The sequence below is a fragment of the Thunnus albacares genome, chromosome 18 (assembly GCF_914725855.1).
Source record: "Thunnus albacares chromosome 18, fThuAlb1.1, whole genome shotgun sequence".
Classification (NCBI taxonomy): Eukaryota; Metazoa; Chordata; class Actinopteri; order Scombriformes; family Scombridae; genus Thunnus; species Thunnus albacares.
This window is the reverse complement of record NC_058123.1, coordinates 18278355-18304692: the sequence shown is the minus strand read 5'-3', so window position 1 is coordinate 18304692 and position 26338 is coordinate 18278355. Positions and strand designations below refer to the sequence as shown.

At 38.3% G+C, this 26338-nt stretch overlaps 1 protein-coding gene and 1 long non-coding RNA gene across 2 annotated transcripts in view; one reads left to right on the top strand and one right to left on the bottom strand.

Moving 5' to 3' along the window:
- The first annotated feature begins 284 nt into the window (after positions 1-284).
- Positions 285-23779, top strand: LOC122968008. The gene is made up of 3 exons (XR_006398737.1): positions 285-574; positions 16086-16223; positions 22975-23779. It is a non-coding gene; the product is annotated as an uncharacterized LOC122968008 (long non-coding RNA).
- The window catches only part of nsmfa (NMDA receptor synaptonuclear signaling and neuronal migration factor a), a 45959-nt gene continuing 26222 nt past the window's right edge, over positions 6602-26338 (bottom strand). The window contains 10 exon segments of the mRNA XM_044332885.1: positions 6602-8449; positions 9862-9937; positions 14689-14791; positions 15592-15671; positions 16094-16164; positions 17059-17092; positions 17196-17279; positions 17818-17951; positions 22140-22229; positions 24524-24576. Of these exon segments, the coding sequence (XP_044188820.1) occupies positions 8352-8449; positions 9862-9937; positions 14689-14791; positions 15592-15671; positions 16094-16164; positions 17059-17092; positions 17196-17279; positions 17818-17951; positions 22140-22229; positions 24524-24576 (823 nt within the window). The 3' untranslated portion in view covers positions 6602-8351.

Genomic DNA, 26338 nt, shown 5'->3' with positions numbered 1-26338 from the left:
AATACGTTTGTATTTTTACTTAAGTAGGATTTTTCATGCAGTACTCTCATCTGAGTTCTTCTTCCACCACTACTTTTGTCAAATGTCATATGGTCCATGCTTGAATTTAGACCATGTGGAGTTTTCTACATTGAATTCAGGGCTAATGCATGTTCATCTTCTTGGCTTTGGTATTCTGGAAAGTCACATCACATATTTGAAAGATGTGAACCAAGCCTGTACTCTTTTTCAGGCAAAAAACGTAATCAACACACTCACAGGTGACACACTCTATTCCCTGTAACAAATATCAAAGGTACCCTTCGTAATTGGGCGGACTATTTAAACTTGCGTTGCCCTGCCTCCTCCTTTGGTCTCATATGCCACATTGCTGAACTCGGAAACAGCCAACCCCGCTGTGACATTGCTGAAAACACTTGTTGCTAATACTGTTACTTATAATGTTGTAGTTAATACACAAGCTAACTTGCCAACAGCCACGTCGTATGTATTCCCCAATATTGTTGACTCGTTTTGGACGGCTCCTGCTGAAGAGTTAGCTGTTAATCCCGAACACAATGCTAATTTCACCAAGGTAAGTGCTTGCTGCTTTTGAGAGTATGTGTTAGCTATATGTTAAGTAGTTAAAATGTTTGGTATAGGCCTATCTTTGCTGGGCTGGCTGGTTGCTCTACCAAATGTGCTTGTTTGGCAATATCTTGTCTGCTATCTAATAATTTCTGCTTTTATATGCTGCTGTCTTAAAGCTATGTGCAGAATTTGCGATTGTGGTTATTGTAAATGATGACTTCTCGTAGTGGCTTGGCTTGTTTTGTGGTGGTTGTTGTTTAACATGTGTGTTATTATATTTCATGTTGTTGGTTAACATTGGGGTGAATTATGAAAATTCATGTGTTATGGGCAGAATTGGTTTTATGGCATTCGTTTCCCCCTTTGCTGTTGCCTTTTCAATTTCGAGGACATAGCCCATTCACATATCTGTTTCTCCGTAATGTTGGCTTCAAGGGAAAATTCAACATTTGTCTCATGTATGCTACAAGTAGTCAAATTCACATTTTGCTCCACATTCCTCATATTCTTCTGAGCATTGGAGACATATTTCCTTCAAAAGCAATGTGTTTTTGTCAGCTAAGCATGCTCCTGTTCTGTGGTTTTCACACTGCTATTATACTCATCTGCACTCATTGCCAACCTTTGTACTGCTGGTCATTTACTGCTTATCACACTACATAACATTTCACAAGAAGAGACTGTCTGCTCCAAGTCATGAATTCTTGTGATTTTAATGCATTTCAGTCAATAATTATGTGATGTGTCATCGCCTGCTGCATATCAGATAGATTAGTATATTCCCTGCAGTGTGGTTGAACATGCTTTATTGGTGACTGGCAGCGCCACATTGGAGCTGCCAGACCACATGTAACAGTTTGTTCTGTATCTTCTGGTTTTGTGGAGTTCATTATTGCTACTCTCTAAAGTCTCCGCTGCCACAGAGATGAGTTTATGCTTGTGGGACTGAATTGGTCACAGCCTAGATGCAAAATAAATATTTATGTTAATACTCACTTCCATGAAATTTCCATTTTCGCCTCTTTCAACTTGTCATTAACCCCCCACTAGGAGTCATGTTTGCCCCAAGTGTTCTACTATCCTTATGTCTATTTTAGTGGCACATCTGCTTTATGGAGTGTATGAGGAACAGGGAAGTAATGGTCACGGCACTGTTGTATAGAAATAACACTTCATTAAATGTACTTTTTTTTCTCAGACTGTCGTTAACTGTCTCAAATGATTGCTGTAAGAGTTTATGTTCTGTTTTATCAAACAGTGTCATAAAAACTGAGTTTGGAGCTGGAAACCGTGGTTAAACTTGAGAAGTAAATATCCCTATATGCATATAGCTATAACCTACTACTATGTATACCTGCAATTTTACCTGACCCACTTCTGAAAACAACTGAGAAAAATGGCCAGCTATGTCAAATACTACACTGCTAGATAATAGCGATGTGACAACTTAATTTAGGATATTGTTAAATAACAACCTACAGACAGGTTAGATACCAAATGTATGCCTTTATGTCAAAACAGACATCCTGCTACCACATGTCCTGTCACCATATTCATCAATGTTAAACCAGATGTGGCCTCTTCAAGCGCTCAGTTTGTGGCTTCAGGAGGTGCGATGCAGAGATGTTTTTTGACTTTGAAAGGCTGAGGAGAACAGCTTAAGATAACTGCTCTTTAGAGTACTTCTAGAGTGGGATGTGTACTTATTGTATGTGTTACAGTGATGAGAATAGGGTCTAACAAGTATTTACATTATTTATTAATCTGCTGATTATTTTCTTGATTTAATTTGTTTTGTCTATAAAATGTCATAAAAAAAGAGAAAAATGCCAATTATAATTTCTTAAAGCTCAAAGTGCCGTCTGCAAATAGCCTGTTTTGTGGGATCAACAGTTAAAAATCCACTGATCTAGTTTGCTATCATCTATGACACAGAGAGTCTTCATATTCTCACATTTGAGATGCTGCAACCAGTGAATATTTGGCGTTTTTGCTAAGAAAATGACTAAAATGATTATCTGATTGCCTGATCGTACAGCTCTATTTAAGAATAATCTAAATTTAGTGATAGATTTTCACATTCTCTTCATTCTGTGTCAATAACTCTGTTTTTATTCAGTCAGTGTTTTTCTCTCTCATGTTGTCTGTCATGTTCGTGTCTGTCCCATTCAAAAGAGAGATGTAAGGCGAATTTGTAAACGGTGATGTTAGTGTGGGGGAAAAGTGAACTTTAAAGCCTCTAGACAGTCAGTACTGTAGATTGTGCTAAATAGATTGCAACTGAGTAATGACAAACTGTCTGTGATGTTTGCAAACTTGACACTGATTTAACATTCTAATTAAAGTGGAGGAGTGAAAACGAGAGATGGGGGAGGGGGGGAGCGGTGCATGAAGATTAGGGATGGAAGCATTGCTAGGACAGGTAGATAACGCACCTTAAAACAGTCCTGATACTCAAAAAAGTCCCTTTGCTAGAGTGCATTATCTGCATTTTTGCATATTAAGTTGCCAAAAAGACAAATAATTCAAAATCGTGTTGTTATTGTTTGCATATTTCTCTTTCTTTCTCTCTCTGTGCTTCCAATTTATTTCCGACAGCGAGGCTGAACCTCACTATCAAGTGGTTTACTCCACGCAGAGAGAAATTTCCTTTCATTTACATACACAGTATATGCAATACGTGATCTCTCCACTCTTCATTTCAAACTAGCCTCTTCTAACCACCTCTCTCCATTCTGCAAGGCCTTTGCATTAATCAGTCCACAATAAAGAAAGCCACTCAGTACAGGTTGGGCTGTGCGTACAGTAAATTTGCTTTCCAGGCTTTTCATTTGACCTGTTTACTGACCCCTTACTGACCACAGGCTGAGTTCAATTCATCATCTGTCATGTTAAATGAAAATCTCAGCAGCAAGCACAGAGAATCAAACAGCCCTCAGAATGATCGTATTGTAGTTTGTAAAGCTCTAATCATCTCTGATTGGCTTTAGTTCTCAGTCCTTCTCATACATTGACTTCAATAGATTATCTACTGAAATTTACTCAGAAGTCTTAGTATTGTTTGTATGTTCATCATAAAACTAGAGCGGCAATGTTTAATCAATTAATTGATTCGTTGATCGACAACTAATTAATTGGCAACTACTTTGATAATCGAATAATCATTTGTTTTTTTGCAAGTAAAAATGCTGCAACTTAACTGGTTTAAGCTTCTCAAATGTGAGGATTTGATGCTTTTCTGGGTCATACAGGATGTAAACTGAAGAAGTTTGGATTTTGGACTGTTGGTCAGACAAAACAAGACATTTGAAGACGTCACCTTGGTCTCTAAGAAAATGACATTTTCACTATTTTCTGACATTTAGATAGGTATAGAAAAAAATCTTAAATAATGAGCAGATTAATTGATAATAAAAATAATTATTAGTTGTACCTCTACCTAAACTATGGCTGCAACTGATGATTATTTTTTTAATCAATTAATCTGTCAATTATTTTCTCAATGAATCGATTCGTCATTTGGAAAATTGTGAAAAATGTCAATGTTTCCCAAAACCCAAGATGCAACCTCCAATGTCTTGTTTTGTCCCGACCAACAGTCCATAGACTTTATTGTCATAGAAGAATAAAGAAAACAGAAAATATTCACATTTCAGAAGCTGGAAAGAGAGAATTTTAGCATTTTTTTTTCTTAAAAAATGACTCAAAATGAGGGGGTGGGGGGGGTGAAAGTCACTGAGATGAGTTGAAATAGTCTGCGGTCCTATCAAACTACACCTCCTGTCTGCGATGTATTTGAACCTGAAGTCAGCTTTTACACATTTTCATCCAACAAAAGGTCAGATGTCAGATTTCTGTTGTTAAACTTATTCTTGGCTCTCTTCCAATTTGTTACAGAGAAAAGTCATTTCTAATGGCAAACTACCCCCCCCCCCCCCCCCCCCCCCTTTTTTTTTTTTTTTCCAAATGTGTCAAATGAAATAAAAAGGCAAAATAATGCAACAGATTGAGAGAGACAAAAGGATATATTTGCATCTTTTAATTAGATTTCTGGTGAAATGTTGTTGAAAACAAGAAAGCTCTCTCAAACTCCTGAGTCAGAGTGCTCTTTACATCGTGGTCAGTTTAGCCCAATATATTCAAACAGAACATTAATTACCAGTCATTTCTTTACCGTCTGGATATAAGATTTTCTTTTTTCCTATGTTTGTTATGGCACAAGAAAAACACTTCCTGAATTGATTGAATCCCTCTCCTCGCTGCTTTCCTTTAAATTAACCAGTGTCCATGTTTCTGATGTGAAAGTTATGCCGTGGTAAAGTTCAGAAAAAATATCCCTTTAAACCCAGCCGCTGGTGAGGGCAACATCTTTGAGAATTCGACAATATGACAGGTTGAACACTGCTGAATTTTTAAATCTGTAGTGAAAACATGTACTGCGTGACTCAGGCAGAGAGAGCACTTATCTGTGTCAGACAAACTATAGGCCAGCACTGCAATGTCAGAGAGAGGGCACAGGCAAATAAAAACAAATAAAGTTCTGCTAGTAGAGAGATAGAGAGCACTCCAGTGAGACGGCTTGACCTTAAGACAAAAACATTCTGCACGTAATGCACCAAATATCAACACATCCGCACAAATGATGACAAATGGGAAATGTATTTACCATACACAGATAGACAATCTTTGCCTGTATGTGTGTGTTTGTATATGTTTGCATTATGCAGGGCTGGGACCACTGAAATCTATAAAATAACTACAATCTTTTTCCTAATGCACTCTGTAAACTTTCTGCTATGCAAACAGTCCATGACCGGTTTGGAATCACACTTAGCAGTGATGCTCGACAATATTGCTGCCACATTTGGGAAAATGACGCCATTTTGAAATGTTGGATGACAAAAAGTATGGTGTTTGAGAATAGCATAAAAGGAATCTCCTCATCAAGAAAAATGCATTTACATTATTTACTCTCAAACAAAAGCTATGGATACATAAAAACTAATACTGGCTCTCTAAAAGAACAAAAAAATTTCAAAACTCTGGCCTCAGCTTATGTCTTAGGTTAATGCCTTTGAGCAAACCTACCTTCATCAGAGCTTTTTGCAGAAACATGTCAACCTAAGAAATAAAATAGCAAACTGAAGACAGAGTGTTGAGAGTTTTTGTAGTTCTGTTATTGTGACTTTAGTCTAAAAAAACTTGACAAATTTGATATAACTGTTCTGTTGAATACTGTTAAACAAGAAAAGGGTGACATTTATTATCGCAGAGGTATATTCCAGTGATATAGTATTGCGCTTGCATAAAGTTAGGGGGCTTGTCAGAGACGGATTCAATAACGTTCAAAATTGTAACAGCAGAAGCCAAGATATCCTGACTTCGTGCCTAGCATGAGTCAATCCCTGAAAACTCTGTTTCCTACTCTTCCTGTAATACAACTTGATAGCGCCTTTCATTAGACCTTCCCTACCTGGTGGGCGCCCACATCTTTGTAAAGCAGCTTTTCTGTTATACATTTGTAATCTGAAGCTGAATCTGAGATAACCCTGATAACATCATCAGGAATGAGGTGACCTTCATTTGTAAAGCCTGTGGAGTGCACCTTTATTTACTGATTTCTTAAAGGGAACATATCATATTTTTGTGATTTTCTGTCATCTATATACTGTTATAATGTCAGATATCTATGTTAAATGTGGTCAAAGTTTCAAAACATAAGGTGAATGTATGTAAAAATGCTCCCTGTAAGACAAAGCCCAGGCTTCAGTCTGCTCTGAACACTCCAATTGCAGAGTTAACTCTACTTCCCCCTCAAATCAACATCAGATCATTCATGTATGCCCACAAATGGCCGTCCATCAGTCTTTGTTGCTAAGGTTATTCCACAGGTTGTTCACGTTGTCCACTCACATATTTTGGATCAGATTCGTGCTTGAATATGTACGGATGTATTTAAGAAGTGACATTTTGAGTAAGGAACGAGAAAAATAAGTGAAATCTGGAGCTGGCCAATCAGAACAGAGTGGGCTCATTGGGAGGTGGGGCTTAAAGAGACAGAAGCTAAAACAGCCTGTTTCAGACAGAGGCTGAACTGAGGAGGCTGCATAAAAAGCCAGTATAAGATGAATAAAGAGCTTTTTGAACTGTAAATCACTCAAAAATATTCCAGTAGAGCTCCAGAATATAAATATAGACCTGGAAATGTGCAGAATACATCCCCTTTTTAAATTTCTTATCGTCCCAGCCCTTGTGTTTAGTCTGTGTGTGTGTGTGTGTGTCGACTCAGTTGCTGCTCTCCACATTTGACCATCCTTAAGATGTTTGAGACAGCTCAGGTCACTCGGTTAGTGCGACTGTCTCAGACACAGACACACACTCAGCACATATTTGTGGCCTTTTAACTAGCGGACACCTGGCAGGGGCAGCAGATGGCTGTTAACAGCTTAAACTCCTGGCGGATCTGTTTAATTCAGAGAGCTCCGGTCCTCAGACTGGATCACAGCCCAGTGAAGTGAGAGGTGGCGGAAGCTCGTTTGGCTGCCATTAAGGGAGGCCGAGAGTGTTTGGCAGATAGTGAGAGCAGCCGGCACTGTTGACAGGGGCCGGCTAAGTGGCCTGGACCTTCTGCGAGAGAGCAGAAGGGCTCGATAGGGCAACTCCTACACTACAGGGATAGGAGTATTTGGATGGCTGTTACATCCCTCTTGACATCATAGATCATACTAGGCGGTCTTTGTGTATGGGGGTATGTGACAGAAGGAGTGAGAAATGGTAGATATGAAAGTGATAAACAGTTATTTTTGCTTTAACAGAGGAGCAGAAAGAAAATACACACATCTGCATGTTTTCTTTTTTACATGGAAAGCAGCCGCACTCGCACATACACACATACACAAAATCAGCACATTGTACTTTCCTTTTTTCTTTTTTTTTTTTTCTTTTTTACCAAAACATGAAGCTCAGTTCCTCAAAGATACATTTCGTAGAGATAATACAATCATTCCAAGCGATGGCAATGAAGATTACAATATCTTGATAGAATAGACGGACAGATTAATTACTTCATGGCTAAAACCTGAGTTATTCCAAAGTATGTCCATATGAAACTGCACAACAATGCACATCAAAAATAAATGATGCATCATTATTCTCATATAGAGTATTATTTGCATGACTAAAGCTATGCTAGATATTTATGTGATATATACACACATCGACACATGGATTATATGTAAGTCTCCGGGGTCTGAGATTATGTGAGAGGTCCGGTCAAAACATAGAACAACATTATAAGAGAATGAGTTTCAGTGATTTCTCTGAAGCACATCGGCCTCAAAAAAAGTCCTTGTAGCAGACGTGTGACTAAAATGGTGTTTTGTTTTTTTTACACAGTTGAAGTTTTGATTCTCCTTTTGCTTTCAAACTCAAGAGGCAGAGCGAGTCGGCAACAATGATGTAGTCCAGCTGCTTTTTCCTCAGTTTTTCTTTTGTTTGTATTTTTCGGCCCTTTTTTTGTTAGTCTTTGACCCTTACTCTGGGAACGAGGAAGAGTAGAGGCACAGCATAATGGTGGTTGGTCTTCAGCCTCCTTGTCCTGCCATCCCTTTTCCTCCTCTCCCAGTCCTCTCCAGGATGAAAGCAGGTATGACTGTTTTATGTTGAGTTGACGGGTCTAGCACTACAGTTGAGCAATGTCTAGTCATTGGGTCAGTTTTAACAGGTTCCTCGTGGCGCCGGAAGGCTCTGCTGCACCTATTATTATTATCCGGGTTTCTTTGTCACAAAAAATCCTCATAGTCCAAGAGTTTGGAGTGCTGGCGTGTCTTCCAAAGCCGGTAGAGGCGGAAGTCAAAGTACATCTCAATCATCTCTTTGCCTTGATTGGAAAATAAGATAGAAAAAGTTAGAATCATGCAATTAGGAAGCATAATTACTCAGCCATCTAAGAACAATGTATGTACATCATTTTCTGTTTCCATTTACTAAATCTGCAAACATAAATACACTCTACAACACATATTATGAAAACAGTAGCACATAGTCAAAGTTTTCTGATTAACATTAGAAGCATACAGCAAGATGTCCACAGGTGTTGTTGCCTAACCCTAACCCATACCTGATCCATAGTTTATTTGCCATAACCATGATTTTTTTCTGATTGGCATTGTACACCACAAAAATCCACCTCTGGAATTTAGAGCTGCAACAATTAGTCAATTAATCGATTAGTTTATTGACAGAAAATTAATTGCCAACTATTTTGATAATCAATTCATCATTTTGACTCAATTGTTAGGAAAAAATGTCCAAATTCTCTGATTCCAGCTTCACAATGTAAATATTTTCTGGTTTCTTTGTGAGATATATATATTTTTTTACCATTTTCAGATGTTTTATAGACCAAACAACTAATCAATTAATCAATTGTTAGTTGCAGCTCAGTTGGCATTTAAGGTGATCCAGAGCTTTGCAGAATCGTCTAATATTGACATTCTTGTCTGGTGATAGGATTAAAAATGTAAGGGACAAAAGTTTGGTGTGATTTGATTTAAGGATTTGTTCAACTCATGGTTTTGACTTGGAGTTTGGTTCAGACAATTCTTAATTAAAAACATCATTAGTTTTTACTTTGTGTTTACCCTTCCAATGTATTTATTTGTAGTGTTTCTGTGTCTAATTATAAATCATCAGGGGTGCTGAGGCTGGTGCTTCTTTCAGTGAATAGGTAGCAGGGAGTAGTAGTAGTTGTTGGTGCAGAGAGCATGTTCGTCTGTGGGAAAACTTTTAATGAATATGAGAAGCCAAAGAAGAGGAAGTCTGGATCTGGGTGTAACAGACAAGAGTTGTCAGTTGTTCCTGGAACAAGAGTTGAGTTGTGACTTGAATAGAGAGGACTTCCAAAGTCAGGGAGGAGAGGAGTGGGTCTCAAGACGTTGCAAAGCAACAAGACTACTTTCTCCTATGTGGTGGAGTCTGAGGTCTAAATGACTTGGATCATTTGCTTTTAAAAACAAATTCACACTAAAACAAACACCATTAGAGAGTGAGTGTGCAAGAGAGGGATATTTGAGGTGAGAAGGAAACAGGAGGTGACAAACTGTTGAAATAAATTAAGATTTCTAAATAAGGGAACAGCTGCTCATGTAAATTCCTCCTCCTGATATTAATGCTGGACATATGGGTTTGTGTGCGTCATTTCAGACATACTGGATGTCTGTATCATTACATGTGTATACGTGTGCATGTGTGTCCCTGCATGTTCGAGTGTGTTTGTTTGTTGAGACTCACCCTGCGCAGACAGCTCCAGCGGTGACTCGAACTCGACAGAATAAGGCCTCATCAGATTCTTCAGTTTCTGAAACAGCTGTTGGGCCGAGATAAGAAAACAAGCACCAATTAATCCTTCTGCACTTGGATACACTCACAGCAGGGGAGCCTGCATCTTCAGACACACACACACTGACAAATAAGGTCCAACATAACCGATGGCCTGGGGCCAGTAAAAGTTTATGCAGGTTAAGTTAACTGGCCAATCATAGTCATGGGTATACCGTTTAGGACAAGGGGGGACATTTCTCTTCGTTTGATAATGTTTAAAGTAAAGTTAGGCTTTGCTGTCGGCTTCCTGACTCATTTTTAAAAAAAGACGAGTAAAAGAGAGTGAAATAGAGAGAGCTCAGCGGTGGTCGAGTGTCGAGAGGGAGCGGCGGTAGCGAGAACAAAGCAGTGAATGAGAGAAATAAAACATTATTTTCTGATTGTTCCATGGTGTTTATGTTCTAAAGCACAAATATATAACCATCAGATGATATACTGTGGAGACAGACGCTCTTAGTTTCTGTTTCATTTTCTTCCTTTTCATTCATTACAGTTCAATTCCATGTCTGTGGTGGACAGGTGGCTCGTTGAAGCAGACAGAAGGAGCCTGGAGTGAACATGCGCACACAAACAAACACCATTATGTTCTTTCTCTCACTGTTCTATCTTAATGAGTACATTTCTGCAGATCTCTCAGCACTGTCTCAGTTCTTGACACAAGTGTTTATTATCAAGGTCATCTATCGATCCTCACTGAAATGTTAGTATCATAAGTTCTGTTCTCTTCTCCCTATGTATTTTATACTCTCTGCCTTTACAGAAAATATGAAGAAACCTACATTTATACACCATTCATTTACTGATCCAATATGTGCCTAATTTTATATTTTGCATATTTGTGTAATAAATCAACATTACATATTAATAACTAAAGGAAAACAACCAAATCTAAAGGGAACTTCACTGTTGTACATATTACATATACAATGAATAAATCACCAAAATTATGGAAAATAGAGTCATACTGAACACCAAATTGCTCCTGAAGGCTGTTCCATTGGTGTATGATATGGCAGCTTCATTAGTGTATAAATGTGTGTGTGAATGGGTGGATGTTGGCATGTGGTGTAAAGCACTTTGAGTGGTCAGAAGACTCTCAGAAAGGTGCTATATAAATGCAGTCCTCTGATCTACTGGCCAAGTGACCAGTCGGGTGAAATGTTATGTTGGACACTGGGAACGCATATGATGACAGCTATGAATCCAGCTCATTACTTTCAAAGAGACCTGTGCACATTCTTCTTGGGTGGGTAACAAGGAGAACAGGAAATATGATAAGAGTACAAGTTGCAAACATGTTCAATCCTTGTCTTCATATGACCTCTCTCTTTTCATGAAACAAATGAGCTTGTCAAAGCTTTACAGTAAGTCTTATCATTGGGAAATTAAAAGAAAGACGGTTGAAATCAAACAAATCAGTGAACGGATCAGTATATATAGGGGGATTTGAGATGCTAGCTTGCATTTGTAGTCCTGCAATTTCTTTTTTCTAATAGCACAAGACATCAAGAGCCAAAGTAAGACTATAATGATATTTAGTGCTTGAATGTTTGGAAATTCCAGCTTCTCAAATGTGAGGATTTGCTGGTTTTCCTCAGCATTATATCATGGAATATTTTGGGGTTTTGGAAGGTTGTTTGGATAAAACTATAGTTTTTTGCCTCGCTAACGACACTGTGCAGTAGTGCACATAAAAAAAATTGAAGCTCACTGACTTCTAGCTTGACTTTAGTCATGAGGGATCTTAAAACCCCCCCATCAGAGAAATCAAAGACCAAATGTGCCTTTGTTTTTCACGTTATGATGTTAAAATGGAGGTGGTAAGAAAAAGCCTCTTTCATTCCTTGTGTTTGCAATCCTTTGAAAAAGATAAAAGAAGATGGCTGTATGCCAGAGTTGGAGGAGAGACTGGTTGGGGGGAGACGCAGGCTGCGTGGCTTGTCTATAGTGCAGAGAGAGCTGGAGGCAAATAACAAATCTCAAGTAATGTGCTGCATGTTGGGTAGTTTCCTCTCTCTGTGCTGGGTGGCCTTGAACAAGCTCAGCACCAGTCTTTGCTGCTGACATAACCAAAACATGCTTGAAAATTTCATACTGCCTCTCTGACCTGCTCACCTGCTGTTCTCCATCCTCCAGCCTTTTTTCCATTACTGCAACCTCCAAACTGTGTTTCAAAACAACAGCTATTACATTTCTTCAGTGCTGTGCTCTTTGTTAATGAGCTGCAGCCTAGCCCATATTTCACAGGGCAGTTGTGTTTCTTTCTTTCCAGAAATAACACCCCCCCCCCCCCCCCCCTGCAATTTATGTAGCATTGCCACCTGTATTTTCCATCACATTCACTTTCATGTATATAAAGCTCTTCTAGTCCAAAACTGTAGAAAATGCAATAAATTCTCAGTTCTTAAATGTGATAACAGCATGGTGGATGCATTTTAATAAAACCACATCAGAGACAATATTAGAGAGAGAAATTACACTGCGATATCAGCTTTTGTTGTGCTTATCAAGCTACATCCCTTTGATATTTTTTACATAACACTTGCTGAGTGATTTTATTAGTCATGAATTAACCATTATGTTTTTACTTTTCAAACAGAGAGGGGGTGGTTTAATTTACCTCTCGGTTGAATTCAGCCCACTCTGCCACGGCTGCACGCTCATGTCAATATTTATAAGCTTAAATATATACCCCAATACCTTTTTTTTTATATCAGGATTTAAGTTCCCCTAAGCACAGATGCACAAATATGTACACAGTATATGAACAATCGTGAGTATCAGAGTATGTGGCTGAAGAGACTGTTGGTACTGTGTGTGTGTGTGTGTGTGTGTGTGTCTTGCTTTCAAATCTGCAGTCAAGAAGCTTTGGCTCTGCAAGTACTTTGCTATTTGAAATCCTGTCTGTTACTTTTGTGTTTGCAAGTGTTTGTTTTATGCTGCCTGTTTTAAAATGGTTTGAACGAGGATTTAAGGCGACTCCATTTAAAATGAGAAGCAGGGTGGAAGTGATGTGTTCTGTTTGTTTCTGAGTGGAGGATATATGGTTATATGTTATAGTAGTTGTCCAGAATGAATAACTAGGAGTAAGGTCACAGCTGGAAAACTGTCTACATCCCCAGGGCTGCAACTAAGGATGATTTGTATTAGCGATTACTCTGCTGATTATTTTCACAATTAATTTATAAATCATTTGGTCAATAAAACATCAGGAAACGGCGAAAAACACCCATCACAACATCCTGTAGTCTGAGGTGCATCCTCAAATATCTTATTTTGTCCGACCAACAGTACACATCCAAAAAAATGTGCAGTTTAGTAAGATGAAGAAGCCACACATTCTAACATTTTAGAGCCTTGAACCAGGAAATGTTTGGCATTTTTGCTTGAAAAATGACTTAAGCTAAATGATTTATTGATTATTAAAATAGTTATATAACAGACTAACCGTTGCAGCTCTACATCCCAAAAAGTGTATGTGTGTACACATTCATATGTAAAAATACAAGCTAAATTAATTCTGCTTTCGTACTGCACTTTTATAAAGACTACGTTAGACAAGTGTAAAAGTATCACTTTGGGAACTTGGGACTTTGAAAAAAGACATTTTCATTTTGAATTTGGGCTCCCTTGAAACAACTGTACATATCTGGGTTTGTCTGTTGAGGTGGAGATAGCAATGATGTGCAGTCGGCTCTGCAGACTGCCAGACTGTCCATCAACCCCGGGGAGATCCACTTTATGTAACAAAGCATTTTGGCAGACATGACTGGAACAAACAGTTAGGTCAGACAAACACGCTGGCTATGATTTGTGTGTGTCTGTGTGTGTGCATGTGTGACTTTGTCTGCCTGCTTGTTTATGTGCATGTTTGTTTTTTTTGTGTGTGTGTGTGAGTGTTTCTGTCAGGTAGAGAAAGGTGCAGCATCACTCAGCATGTGTGCTTCTCTGCTATATCCAGCAACATTACTCAGAATGAGGTGATACAGTCTCACAGGTGGAGAAAGAGAGGGGGGAGAAACACACAGCCAGGTGGATGATATGGCGATTATCAGACGAGCAGAGATGGAAACACAGTGAGAATGTATACGAAAGCAGCGGGGCAGCAAACAGGGAAACTGGCCCAAAGAGAGGCAGAAACAAAGTTGGGCAGGAGTGAGCATGAGGAAGTCTTTACTGTGATGATAAGAGACACGGAATGAAAAGTCTATAAAACTTGGGCTTCCTAAGTTATTCAGTTATGCGTGGCACATAAATCCTAGGTTTTCAACATGTAATTCAACAGTGACCTTGTTATAAATGATGGTGGAATTATACCTCTGCAGCGCGGTGTGCGGTGGCCCCGCTGTAGGTGCCTTTGATGTGGTAATTGATTTGTGGTTGAATGTTGAATTGAGTTGATAACACTGCTACAAATGTGTCACACATTCATAGATTGTATCAAACTTTAATAATATAGCTCAAAGTAATGGCGTTTGCATTCTTTTATTCACTTACTAGAGTGGCTAGACAAGGTTTGCCTCGTTTATTACCGTGCAGTCATTTATTTAGCCGAAGTAATAGAGTTTACGTTCTTTTATTCACTGTGATAAGAGAGCAGTGATCGCAGTGTGTTTGCTTTGTTAGTTATTTGTTACTGAAAATTCAAATTTAACTGAGCCTTTCTTGGATTTGCTAGGTTTTCTGTGTGTGTAAGTGTATGTCTGTGTGCATTAGCATCTGTACAGTCTACAGTACCTTCTCTCCATTGGGGTTGCCCAGGACGTAGCATCCCATTATGTGGATGAGGTTGGGTTCTGGGTTGACTTTACTCATGAAGCGACTGAGCCTCCTCCAGAACCTAAACAAAGACAAAGGCAGCAGTTACATGAGCCAGCTTTCTTCCTTCAGCATGTAAATCAATCTGATCAACCAAAATGATCCTGTCAGAAAAAAATATAACTTAAAAAAAACCATCAAGACATGTGCATCAAGCACATGTCACTTCTAATTGATTTACTGCTGCACTGCATTGAAGCTACTGTTTTAACAGACTAATAACTAACTAACAGACTTACTAATACTAAAGTTATGGAACAGAAGGTGAGCCCTGAGAAAAGTAAACATCAACTATTCAAAATGACCCCCGTGAGAGAGATACATCACTCAGTAAAGCAGTATTGCTCATAAATGACAACAAAGTCCTAGTGGAACATCTTTCATTTAAATCAAATAGGATTCACAGAAAGAGTATACATATTTTAAAAATAGAGTGAAGGTCATTTACATGACAAATTAGTTTCAGGATGTGTAATCCTTTGAAGCCATAATGAAAAGGTTTAAAGCACCATTTTCAAATGAAATGAAGAGATCTTTGGCAATAAGCCAGTTTGATGGATTTCTATTGAGTTCAGCTCTTATTCTGATTATTGTTTGAGTAAAAGGCTCAGTGAAAATGCAGCTAAGGTAAAATTTTTGTTTCACTTGCAGTGCTCAAAAACATAAGGGTTTGCAAGGTTAGCCATGTTTTGAAAAGCATCATTACTTGCAAAGGTTTTATGAGACATGGAAAATTGTCATGATATTTAACAGTAGGAGGCTCTATGAGACATAAACTAATATTCATTAAACAGAGATGGAACCAGTCCAGTGATAACTCACTGGCTCATGTCCTCCTCCTTTTCCACCTTAGCAAAGGTCGCCACTTTATTCTTCAGTAAGTACAGATGACCTGGACCTCCCTATGAGACACAAGAATGAAACACATTACTAGTCTGACAACTGCCAATTTGCCTCTTCTTAATTAAGATTTTAAATGCTTAGATCCTCGAGGAAGGTATTCAGTGCAGTCTAGCTGCTCACTCTGGGGAATTCTCATCCGCAGTATATGAATGGAAACATGCAGTAACTTCATATATCACAAATATATGTACAATACACACAAAGCAAATACATATTCATGTAATGCCTCCTCCCGTTTTGGCTCGTATCTCTTCCTTATTTCATTTTCTTTATCTTAGATGCTTTCATGCCACTTTTTGTATAGAGCACTGTTTATGATTCATATACTGTAGTGCAGTGGGATAGGAGGGTTAACCAGGAAAACCTACAATTCTATAAGGAATACAGTATTACTTTTTATCTATGTCTCCTAGTTCCTCACCTGACAAAAGATGAGCATCCTCCAGAACTTGCACCCTCTCCTGTAAGCTGTGAGCTTCTTCTCTATTTCCTCTGTGAGAGAGAACAAGGGTGGGATTGATGTGAACGACGGAGACCAAGAGAGGAAAAAGGTAAAGGCACATGAAAAGTAAAAATGTATCGAGAGAGAGAGGGAGAAATGTAAACACAAAGGGAGTCTCTGGAGGGTGAGTTCAAGTATAGGTGTAATAATAGACAGCAGAGACACTAAGAGAAGACAGTGTTTTAATTCAACAGTGTGTACTTGAGGCAGCATTAAATGTCACAGCGAAATAAAACAGGTCAATGAAAGACAGTAAAATGGAAATCTGAAATCTATTTGTGTAAATTATTCATTGACATCCTCTCAATAACTCTGCGTGAGCTTTGTACCATGCTGAGTTCATTATCTGGGAAACTCTGGGGACCATTTAATGTAAGTGCTTCTAAAATGAGCAACAAGATCATTTCTAGAATGTGCAGAAACCAATTTTAAAAAATGTATTTAAGTCATTTTGCGTTAGCCAGTTCTCAGACATTTTTGGGGATTGGACTGCAGAAGAGGTTTAGCCAGTAGCTATTTTTCTGACGGTTTAACTCTCACAGTAAGAGTCAGAGTTCAGACTCCTCTCATCAGGTAAACTATTGCACACTCCACACTCAAGACTAAAGGTGACTGATTTTATTCTCAGAAGATAGAACTGGTATCATCTTTTAAATCTCTCTTATAGACAGGATGTCATGTACACTTTCAAATCTATGACTCTGTTTTTAATACTTGTTACTTGTTCAACTAACACTTTCTTTATGTATCCACTGCCATCAGCTGACTAGTATTGCATTTACTTCTTGCCTCAAACATTTTTATCTTACATTGAGATGTAATAAAGTTACAAAAACAGGTGAAAACTGAAAATTACTATAAAATACACAGGAATATTTACTCACCCAAAATATCATCAAAAGTTGCGTGTTCATGGTCCTGAGTACCAAAAGACATACACATTAAAACAACACTGTAAAATGCTGTAATTGGCATTGCAATCAAACAAGTACAGTGCAGTGTTTCAGTGATATAGACTCACATAGAGTATGGGGATGATGGAGGGGTCATCCCTGCGGATTATGGTGGGAACGTACTCCGCCTTGGGGACCTTAGAAGAGATCAGCTAAGACAAGAGGGGAAGGAAAGATTGGTTAAGTAGAATGTGTTGAAAGAAGAGAAAAAAATTGAGAAAATGGGAGGAATGGGTAGCATTTCAGAGAAAAGAGAAAAGGAGATGAAAAACATTAGATGGAGTCTATACTTTTTATATTGATGTATTTGAGGATCGTAATTGTTGTTCTTCACTGTAAAGTGTGGAAACAACACTAAAAGTACAAGCTAAAACAACACAGTCACTTCGTCTTTAGTTTATGAGCATGAACACATACTGTAGAGCATCAGAAACAATGCACCAGGATTATTAGAAGGACGATACACCAGCATTTATTATAACATCAAGAAGCAGGTGGCAGGTGGTTCTGTTTTAGATTTTAGAAAATAAGCTGATGGTTGAAGACTAAATACTTTAATAACTAATTATGTATTGTATTTCAAGGTCGCTGCTGGATCCTGACTCCTAATCCAGTGGCCCAATAATTAAAACACAGACATTGGAAGTTTGATTAAATAATCTGCAGATCGTTATAATGCTGATCTCTTACCATGATTTTGGGAGGTACAAAGTCGTCTCCCTCACAGGCCAGCCTCTCCATTTCCCTCTCCTCCTCCCAGTCTAGTCTAGGGTCATCAAGGCCGCCTTCATCAAGAGTGCCACAGGAGGTTTGCAGGTCTCCACCTAGAAGAAAGTATAACACACCAATGAGGAAACAGACTCGAGATAATAGGGTGTAGACAGAAGCGTAAGTGGGGTTATAGGAGGCAAAAAAGGTGACATAAAGAGAGAAAATCTAGGGGTGAAGAAAGGGCGTGACCAGGAAATGGAGAAAGGTGAGTGCGGAGGAGAGGAAAAAAAGGATGGAGCTGTTAATAATGGCGGCGACATAAGAAAATGACAGATGGAACAGGAAAAAGCAGAGACAGCTGTCAGAAGCGGAAAAAGAATGACTGATAGTGAGTGTAGCAGCGGGATTTCTGGCATCAGTAACTGGGATCAGAGGGCAGCTATTCTAAGATGGAAAGGTGTTATGTAGCATCGAGTGGTGCTTCTTTAACACGTAATAATAATATATACAACACACTATGTTGTAAAATTATCCACTAAATAGTATCTGTGATGAAGGAAAGTTTGTGTTTTGGGTTACAACATCATTCAGAAAACTTGGACTAATCTTGGAATTAAAAAATAAAATATCAAAGAACTAACTAGAATTGCAAAGTGATAATAATCGGATGAATCTGAATGTTTGGGTGTATTTTTGGGTGACTAACGCTATGGCAGATCTTTTTCAAAGACTTCTGATAAGTTCCCAAAAAATGAAGCAGAGGCAGCCCTTAGCATATCAGCATGTCATTCAATTAAACTACTGTACTTGGCCTGAGTATAACCTTGAATTATTGTACGAGACAGTAAAACACCATAGCTTTTGTATTGATTTATGTTCTAATGTTAGCTAACACTCTGGATATGTTCACTCATGGCCACTCACGTGAACTATTTGCCTCTGCCTTGGTAAAGTTCTTTCTCAATTATTGATTGTGCCCATGGCTCCCTATCAATAGCAATGCACAGCTGTTAAATTATTTCATACCTGGGGGAGGATTTATTAATGTGGCATAAAACTAATTTGTTCTATAGAAGCAGTACTATAAAATGGTACTATAAAGTTTAGCATACGAAGAGAATAAACCTTATTCACATATTTTTTGACTTGACATGGCAGGAAACGACAGGTATAACTAACATCATTAACGATGGCTATGTTCCATTTAGCTGTGCCAGTTTCAGGGTCCTGCTTTGCATGCTTGCTCATGGCTTACTGGGACACTTAAATGGAATGGGAGCCATCATTAATGCATTTCCTGCTTTAACACATCAAAATGTCTGCTGTGAAACAGGCCTATAGTTGTTAATGCATTACCACAATAACTACAGAACCACTATTTTAATTATTAATTAATCTAATTATTTAACCATCGCAAGTTATACAGTGAAAACGATCCAGTGGTACAAAGCAAATCTGATTGATATTGTTAAATTGCTGATAATTGCTATTGCTGATTTGCCTGTTAATAAACTTAAGTGCTGTTTCCCAATAGTTTAATTACAATGTTAGGCAAATGCATGGGGTAGTTCCAGCATTTATCATTACTTTATATGTGTTTTTCCTCTTAATCTGCCTGTACAATAGGTCTTTTGACATGCTACAATAGGAAAAACCCAGGTGTAAATAACATATACAAATGCTGAATTAAATTTAGCTGCTTCATCATTTCCTGAGCCCTGGTATTCTGCATGCTGGCTCACTGTCATGGCTTTACTGGGACACTTAAATAGAACAGAGCCATTGCTAATGTTATTAGTAACACCTGTTGTCTGCTGTGAAAAAGGCCCGTAGTCCCGTACAATATTCTTAAATAATGAGGTCATTGAATGAAGCCATTCTGCCGTACAGAAATGCCAAATGTGTTTGAGGTAATTCAGAAACTGTGTTGCTATAGTTTGTCCACCACAGAGCAGTGGTGCTCTCTCTCAAATATTTATGTTGGTATCAGCTGCAAAAATCCAGTATCAGTCAGGCTCTAGTTTAAAGACTTTGTCAAAATGTTCTGCAAACTCTCTAATAACAACACAGCTGTAGATACCTAGGGGGAAACCTAGCAGCTGAAAATGAGATTTGAAGAAAAGGAGAGAAAAGAGAAGATGACAAGCAAGATTGACAATTAATGTTGCTCCTCCAGAGAACAATACCTTTCCCTCGGGAAAGAGGGACAATGCAGCATCAACCACACCATTAGACTGTCGTCAACAGTTCATTTATCTTTCATCACACTCTGAAACACAGAAACACTGAAGATGGACGTGGAGAAAAAACATAAAAACCACAGATACTCAGACATCAACATAGAAACAAAACGGCACATGCAACCAGTGTGTGTTGATTCAAAGCTTCTTAGAAACACTTAAGACACGCCTCACACGCATCATCGCGTTAAACTCTGTACCAGCGGACACACGCGGACTGAGACGCACACTCCATTTTTGGAGGACATACTCACAGAAAGAGAGACCATCACAAAGTTGGAGAAAGACCCACGGTCATAGGGAGACAGATGGACAGGGTCAGAGTCAACAGCAGAGACAGTCAGTTTTGTAAGTGTGATTGTGTGTTTTGTGTGCAAGTGCACATTTCGTTGTTCTTGTGTTAGTTGTCATTGATCTGCCAAAACCAGGGACTGTGCTGTGAAAGCATGATGACAAAAAAAGGTCACCTTTATGCAACAGAAAGATCTACAGTATTTGTTGTTTTACGTCATATCCCCAGTATTCGGTCTGTTCGTACAGATTGCAGACAAACTGGTTAACACTCTATGAAAAGTGGCTTTAACTTTCAAGTAACAAAATTGCATTTCAGACACTGATAAAAAGGTTGGACATATTAGGATACCCGCCTGTATGTCAATATTGAAAGAAGTCTTAAAATACTTAACACAATAGAAATTAATGTATTTTACTCTGTTATATTCCAAATTTTACATTAAAGTTTTAACTTTTCAACTTACGTAAAGCGTCTTTGAATAACTTGAAAAGTGCTTTATAAATAAAATTTATTATCATTATGAAAGTTGTGTAGCAGTAAAATGTTTGCAAATATGGAAATCAAAAGTTTAGTTTTGCTGTTAGGTAAAAAAACCTTTTGGGATTTTCGTGATTTCAGATCCGCAGAGGAAGGAAATTATTAAAAAGTAAAAAGGAAGAAATAAGGACAGAATGCAGGGCAGGAAGAGAGTGATTAATTTATGTGATGCTGGATTTAACATCTGAATCAGTAACTACAACCATCAGATAAATATTTTATAGTGGGAGTAGAAAATAGAAAAATTAAAAAAACTCAAAGTACAAGTACCTGAAATTTGTAGTTAAGTTAGGCCTTTGCAGTAATTTGGCAGTATTTATCACCTTTATTCTGTTTACTTTGTATTTTTGTCACGTCCCTGTTCGTAGTTGATGTTGTCTGTGTTTATTATATGATTTTTGAGTCTTTGATTAAATATGTCTGTTTTTTCTTAGTGATGGGCGTTAATTTAGGGCTGCAGATGATTTGGCTTCATCGCAGCTGTACTGTAAGTCGGCTCATGCTCGTATATCAAAGTTTTGATTACCAGACCTTTTTTTTATGGCTGACTATGCTAAGTGGCTTTCAACTCCGCCTGAGCCACCTGTGTGTGTAAATTAATTAATGACAAAAGTACTGAGTGAGCACAAAGCAAATTCAGGCTGTAATCAATCTGCCAGTCAGGACACGAGGACACAAAGGAACAGGTCCGTAATTTATGATTACACTCATAGTACAAAATGTACTCTCACTATTTTCACCGCAGTTGTTTTGTCAGAGTATAAACACTTGAAAACATGAGAGGACACTTTCACAATTTTTGATTAACATCTTCAAAAGGACATATCTGGCTGCTAGGATGATCCAGTATTTCATTTACAGTTCTGTCTGTAGACAAATGAGTGTCAGTTGACTGCAGTGGGAGGTAGTTTTACATGAAGTAAAGGGTGGGGTCAAATTTTACTTTTAAGTTTGCATGCTGGGAATACAAACAGACAGCAAAAAAGCCTACTGCTCGCTCTCAATTAAATAAAACTCTAGGACTTTGATGAACGTCCATGTTTGAGTAGCAAAATTTGTAAATGTGGTTTGGTTACTTCAGAGTTAAAGCCCTTTAACCTTCAGTTTCTGTGTACCATTTTTGTCTACTCACTGTAGTTGTAGTAAACTGTGTGTGTGTGTGTCAATGGCTGTGTGTGTTTTTGTGTGTGTGTGTGTGTACGTGCGCGCGTCAATCTGTGTCAACTCACTGTCTCTGGGTTCATGAGGAGAGTCAGGCTTGACAGGGGTGGGATCACTCCAGGAACGGCTGAAACTCTTCGATCTACGTTCAGCGAATGCTAGTGTAGGCGGGGAGAGATAGTCACACACACACACATACACACACACTAACAAGCCCGCATACCGGCTGTTTCCTCTACACACTCGCCACCTAAAACACACGAGTACAAAGGCGGATGCAGCTACAAGTGCACGGATATAGTGTACATACAATGCCATCCCTCCTGTGCACAAACACAAACACACAAATGCCTGCGTGTACAAATACACACACCATAAATGCTAACATTCAGTACAACAATATTATAAAGCATCCTGCTGCTCATATTCCTTTCTGTATGATCATCAGCATGGATTTAAAAAGACCGTTCTTGTTTCACAGACAGAGCTGAGCTACAACTTCCTGATAAAATCAGCTCTGCTTTCAACAGTAATCACTGTGCTCTTAGAATATTTTTAGACTACTTGAAAGTTTTTGACAGAGTTAATCAACAGCGTCCCTCAAGGCGTCATATTTTTTGGCCTCTGTAGTTTCTAGGCTGATGGGTCCTCGCTAATGATTTTCTGTTCATGTTGCTGCTGATACCAGCTTGTTCTTTTCAAGTAACATTTCTTTTCATTTTTATCCTGAGCATTCATAAGGTTTTTTCATGATCACAAGGACACTATTTTGTGATACCGGCATTATAAGGTTGTTTTCTAGATATAAAAAATAACATTTAAAGTGATCTCAACATCACAAATACATAAACCTGAGTAAAGAACCTCAGAACCTGATTAATAGGTTTCTCTTTATTCCTCCAGGCTCATTTTATACACCATTTATTCAGTTTGACTTAACCAACACATGAAACACTGCAGCCTTGCCATCATGTTCTGTGACCAAAAGGAGAAAGTTGGTTTTCCCAAAGCTGTGCAGAGAGACAAGAATTATCTGAAGAAGAAGAAATGATCTCTGAGAGAACAAGTTCCTCCTTATAACAAGGAGAATCTGAGATGTGGAACAACTTTGACATTACTGTCAGCAACAACAAGATTTTGGGTTTTAGTAATTGACACATTTGGATTTTAATTGGGCTTTTCTGGTTAAAAACAAAATCCACATTGTTTGAATCTTGTTGGGACTCTCATCTTGACATCCCAGCCTCTGTTTTCTTAAATGACACATTCAGAATAATGTGATAATAGTCTGTCAAAACAGTTTTTTTTTTAAATCACAAAATAATTGTTTTCCAAGCTTTTCCAAACACAACATAATCATAAGTCCCTTTCACACATATTTCCATTCTGACTTTATAGTACTACACCAGAAAGTAATGGCTTCAACAAAAAGATTTTCACTACAAAAGGTCAAGTAAATTTGCAAACTAATTGCCTATTTTTGTGTTAGGAAGAACAGAACTGTTGTCTGTGTCTTTCATGTGTAAACATGTAGAGGAAAAACTACTAAATGTCTTATTTGCAGTTAAGTCATGAAGTCAAAAACGCTGAGTGTTGAGATTTGCTAAGTTTTGTACATTGTTTTACCACTTAAGATTTTTCTGAGCAACTCGTCACCTTGATGCTACATCTGTACTGGACAAGAATAAAAATATAACCAAAACTCTTACTCATTGCGTATAGATTAACTATTTAACCACTTCACCACATTTAACCATTTAACTATTCTTTGTCCTTCACCATTCTCTTTCCATTATATTTTCAAGGTCAAATAACAGCCGTCACATAACAAGGTTATATTCACATTGCCAGTAAATCTGCATCTAATCCCAACAACAGAATCCATAACATTCAGTTTTTAATTCATGTCTTATAGATTTCCACCAGTGACACTTACTTGTGCATGTGCATGTGCACGCACGCACATGCAGACACATCTTTTCATTAAAAAATCATCACTTTGCTTTATGCCCTATTTAAAAAAACAAACAAACAACTAATTTAGTGTCTGTGTCTTTAAACTTCACAACTGACCAAACTTAAAAACAAACATTCAAAGCGAAGCAACAAGAAAAGACCAACTACAGCTTACACACTCATACATACACAAATGCACACACACACACACACACACACACACACACACACACACATGCACAGACTCATACTGCTGGCTAATCAAACACACACTGATGAATATTTAACTCTCAAGAAAATGCAATAGAGCATTTAATAATCCCAGCAAAGCAGCAGCAGCAGCAGCAGCAGTAGCGTTCGGGGCTACACACATGCAAAAAAAAAAAACACACCAGAAAACAGAAAAAAACAATCACACGGATGATGGCGTGGTGAACGACATCACAGTCAATTAGAGCCAACATATCCGCCACACACACACACATCTCTGACTCACTCTGTGCTTTAATCCTTCTGCTGCCCACCATCCGAAGATGCTTCCGGAAGTTCCTGTGGGTAGAGAAGTCACAGTGGAGGAGGGAAAACGGAGGACAGATGAAGAGGCAAAATGTAAAGAAGAGATAGAGGAAAGAGGAAGGGGTGGGCGGGAAATAAAACAATACAAGACAATAAGAGAAAGGTTTAGTCTCCAGCATCTTTTTATAAAAGAAGTTAAAGAGATAATTATTGATAATTCTGGTAAATACACATATTTCCTTGTCAACGTGAGTGAAAAAACACTGGTCACAGGAGCAACGCGGGTGTAATGTACCACATGGCCAAAACTGCTCCTTCCACTGGCTTGTATACTGTAGATTTGAGAGGCAGGAGATTCATTCATGTAACTGCCAAAGGGAAACCCTACATTACTATTTTGTAGGTTTTGATGAATCTACTCTGAGTGGAAATACATCAGAAACAAAGTTAGAGAATCGGAGGGGATTTATCTTGTCAAATTGATGCATATTGGTGTGTGTTTCTTTATTTTTTTACAGGCAGATGAGATGTTCAACACAAGTGTAATTTGGCCAACAAGTTCATTCCTGGTGGATTTAATTTATATTAGGGACGCACTGATCTAACTTTTTCCCTCAGTACCTCACCTCAGGGTGTCTGCTGATACGAGTGCTCACTTTTTCCCAAATTTAAAATATGTTTACCTCACTGCATAGAGCAAGTTGCGATCATTTTTATGTAAGTAACATGAGGCCAGAGAGGCTTTAGTGCTAAAAGCTGAGTGAATGTAACTGCTAGCGGAAACACAAAATTTTATAACTGACAATGAAATGATATTTAATATGCATTAGTCATGTCTAGCCAATACTCAATGCGCTTTATAAGGTCAGTATTGGGGCCCATATCGATCCGATTCTCATAATTGGTGCAACCCTAATTTTTATATAAGTCTTTAGCCCGACCAATACTGGATTTTTTTAGGGTGATACGATACTAATATTTGAGAATAAAAAAATCTGATGGCGATAAATTGGCCCATATTTTAAAAAAACTCAAAAAACAGGCAAATATTTTTAAGAATGATCAATCCAATATTGTTATTTAAGAATAGTCATATCGCACAACCCTACTAAAAGTAGGGTTGTGCGATATGACGATATATATCATGTGATGATAGGATGTCTATCATTCCATATTATGCTCTATCTTTTATTTTGTTGCGTTGCGAATCACACTCTTTGCGGCAATATTTTTCGTCATTTGGAGTCAGTCCATCTTTTGCGCGGATTACATTGATAAATTACTCTTCTCGGCTTTTTACTCACAAAGTTTTTATTGCGCTTACAGTAACGTAACGAGTTTAGTTGTCGTCAACTCTCCACCACTGACTGTCGCTCCTCTGCTGTGCTGCACAGGGCTCAACCCTACCCGCGCTGAGAAAGAGAAGAGGAGAGAAGCAGCAAGACGGTGACTATAAATGACAGCAAAACACAGTAGAGACTGTCTTTATTTATGTTATTTACCAAATTTATGTGCACTCATTTACTTTCAGCTCAGTGTAAGAGTCTCTGCTGCATTTTGCTGTCATTTATGGTCGCACTACTCTCCTCTGCTCTCTATGGTGCACTATGGGTGGGACTGAGCCCTCCGTTTGTACTGCACACAGGAGAGACAGTGATCCAGGTGAAGTACTTGAGTTGATGACAACTATACTTGTTACGTCACTGTAAGTGGGGGGGGTGCATGTACCAACTATTTATTCACTGGATTAAAATGTGCTATATCGGGATAGGTATTCGGGTATCGGGATATGAGA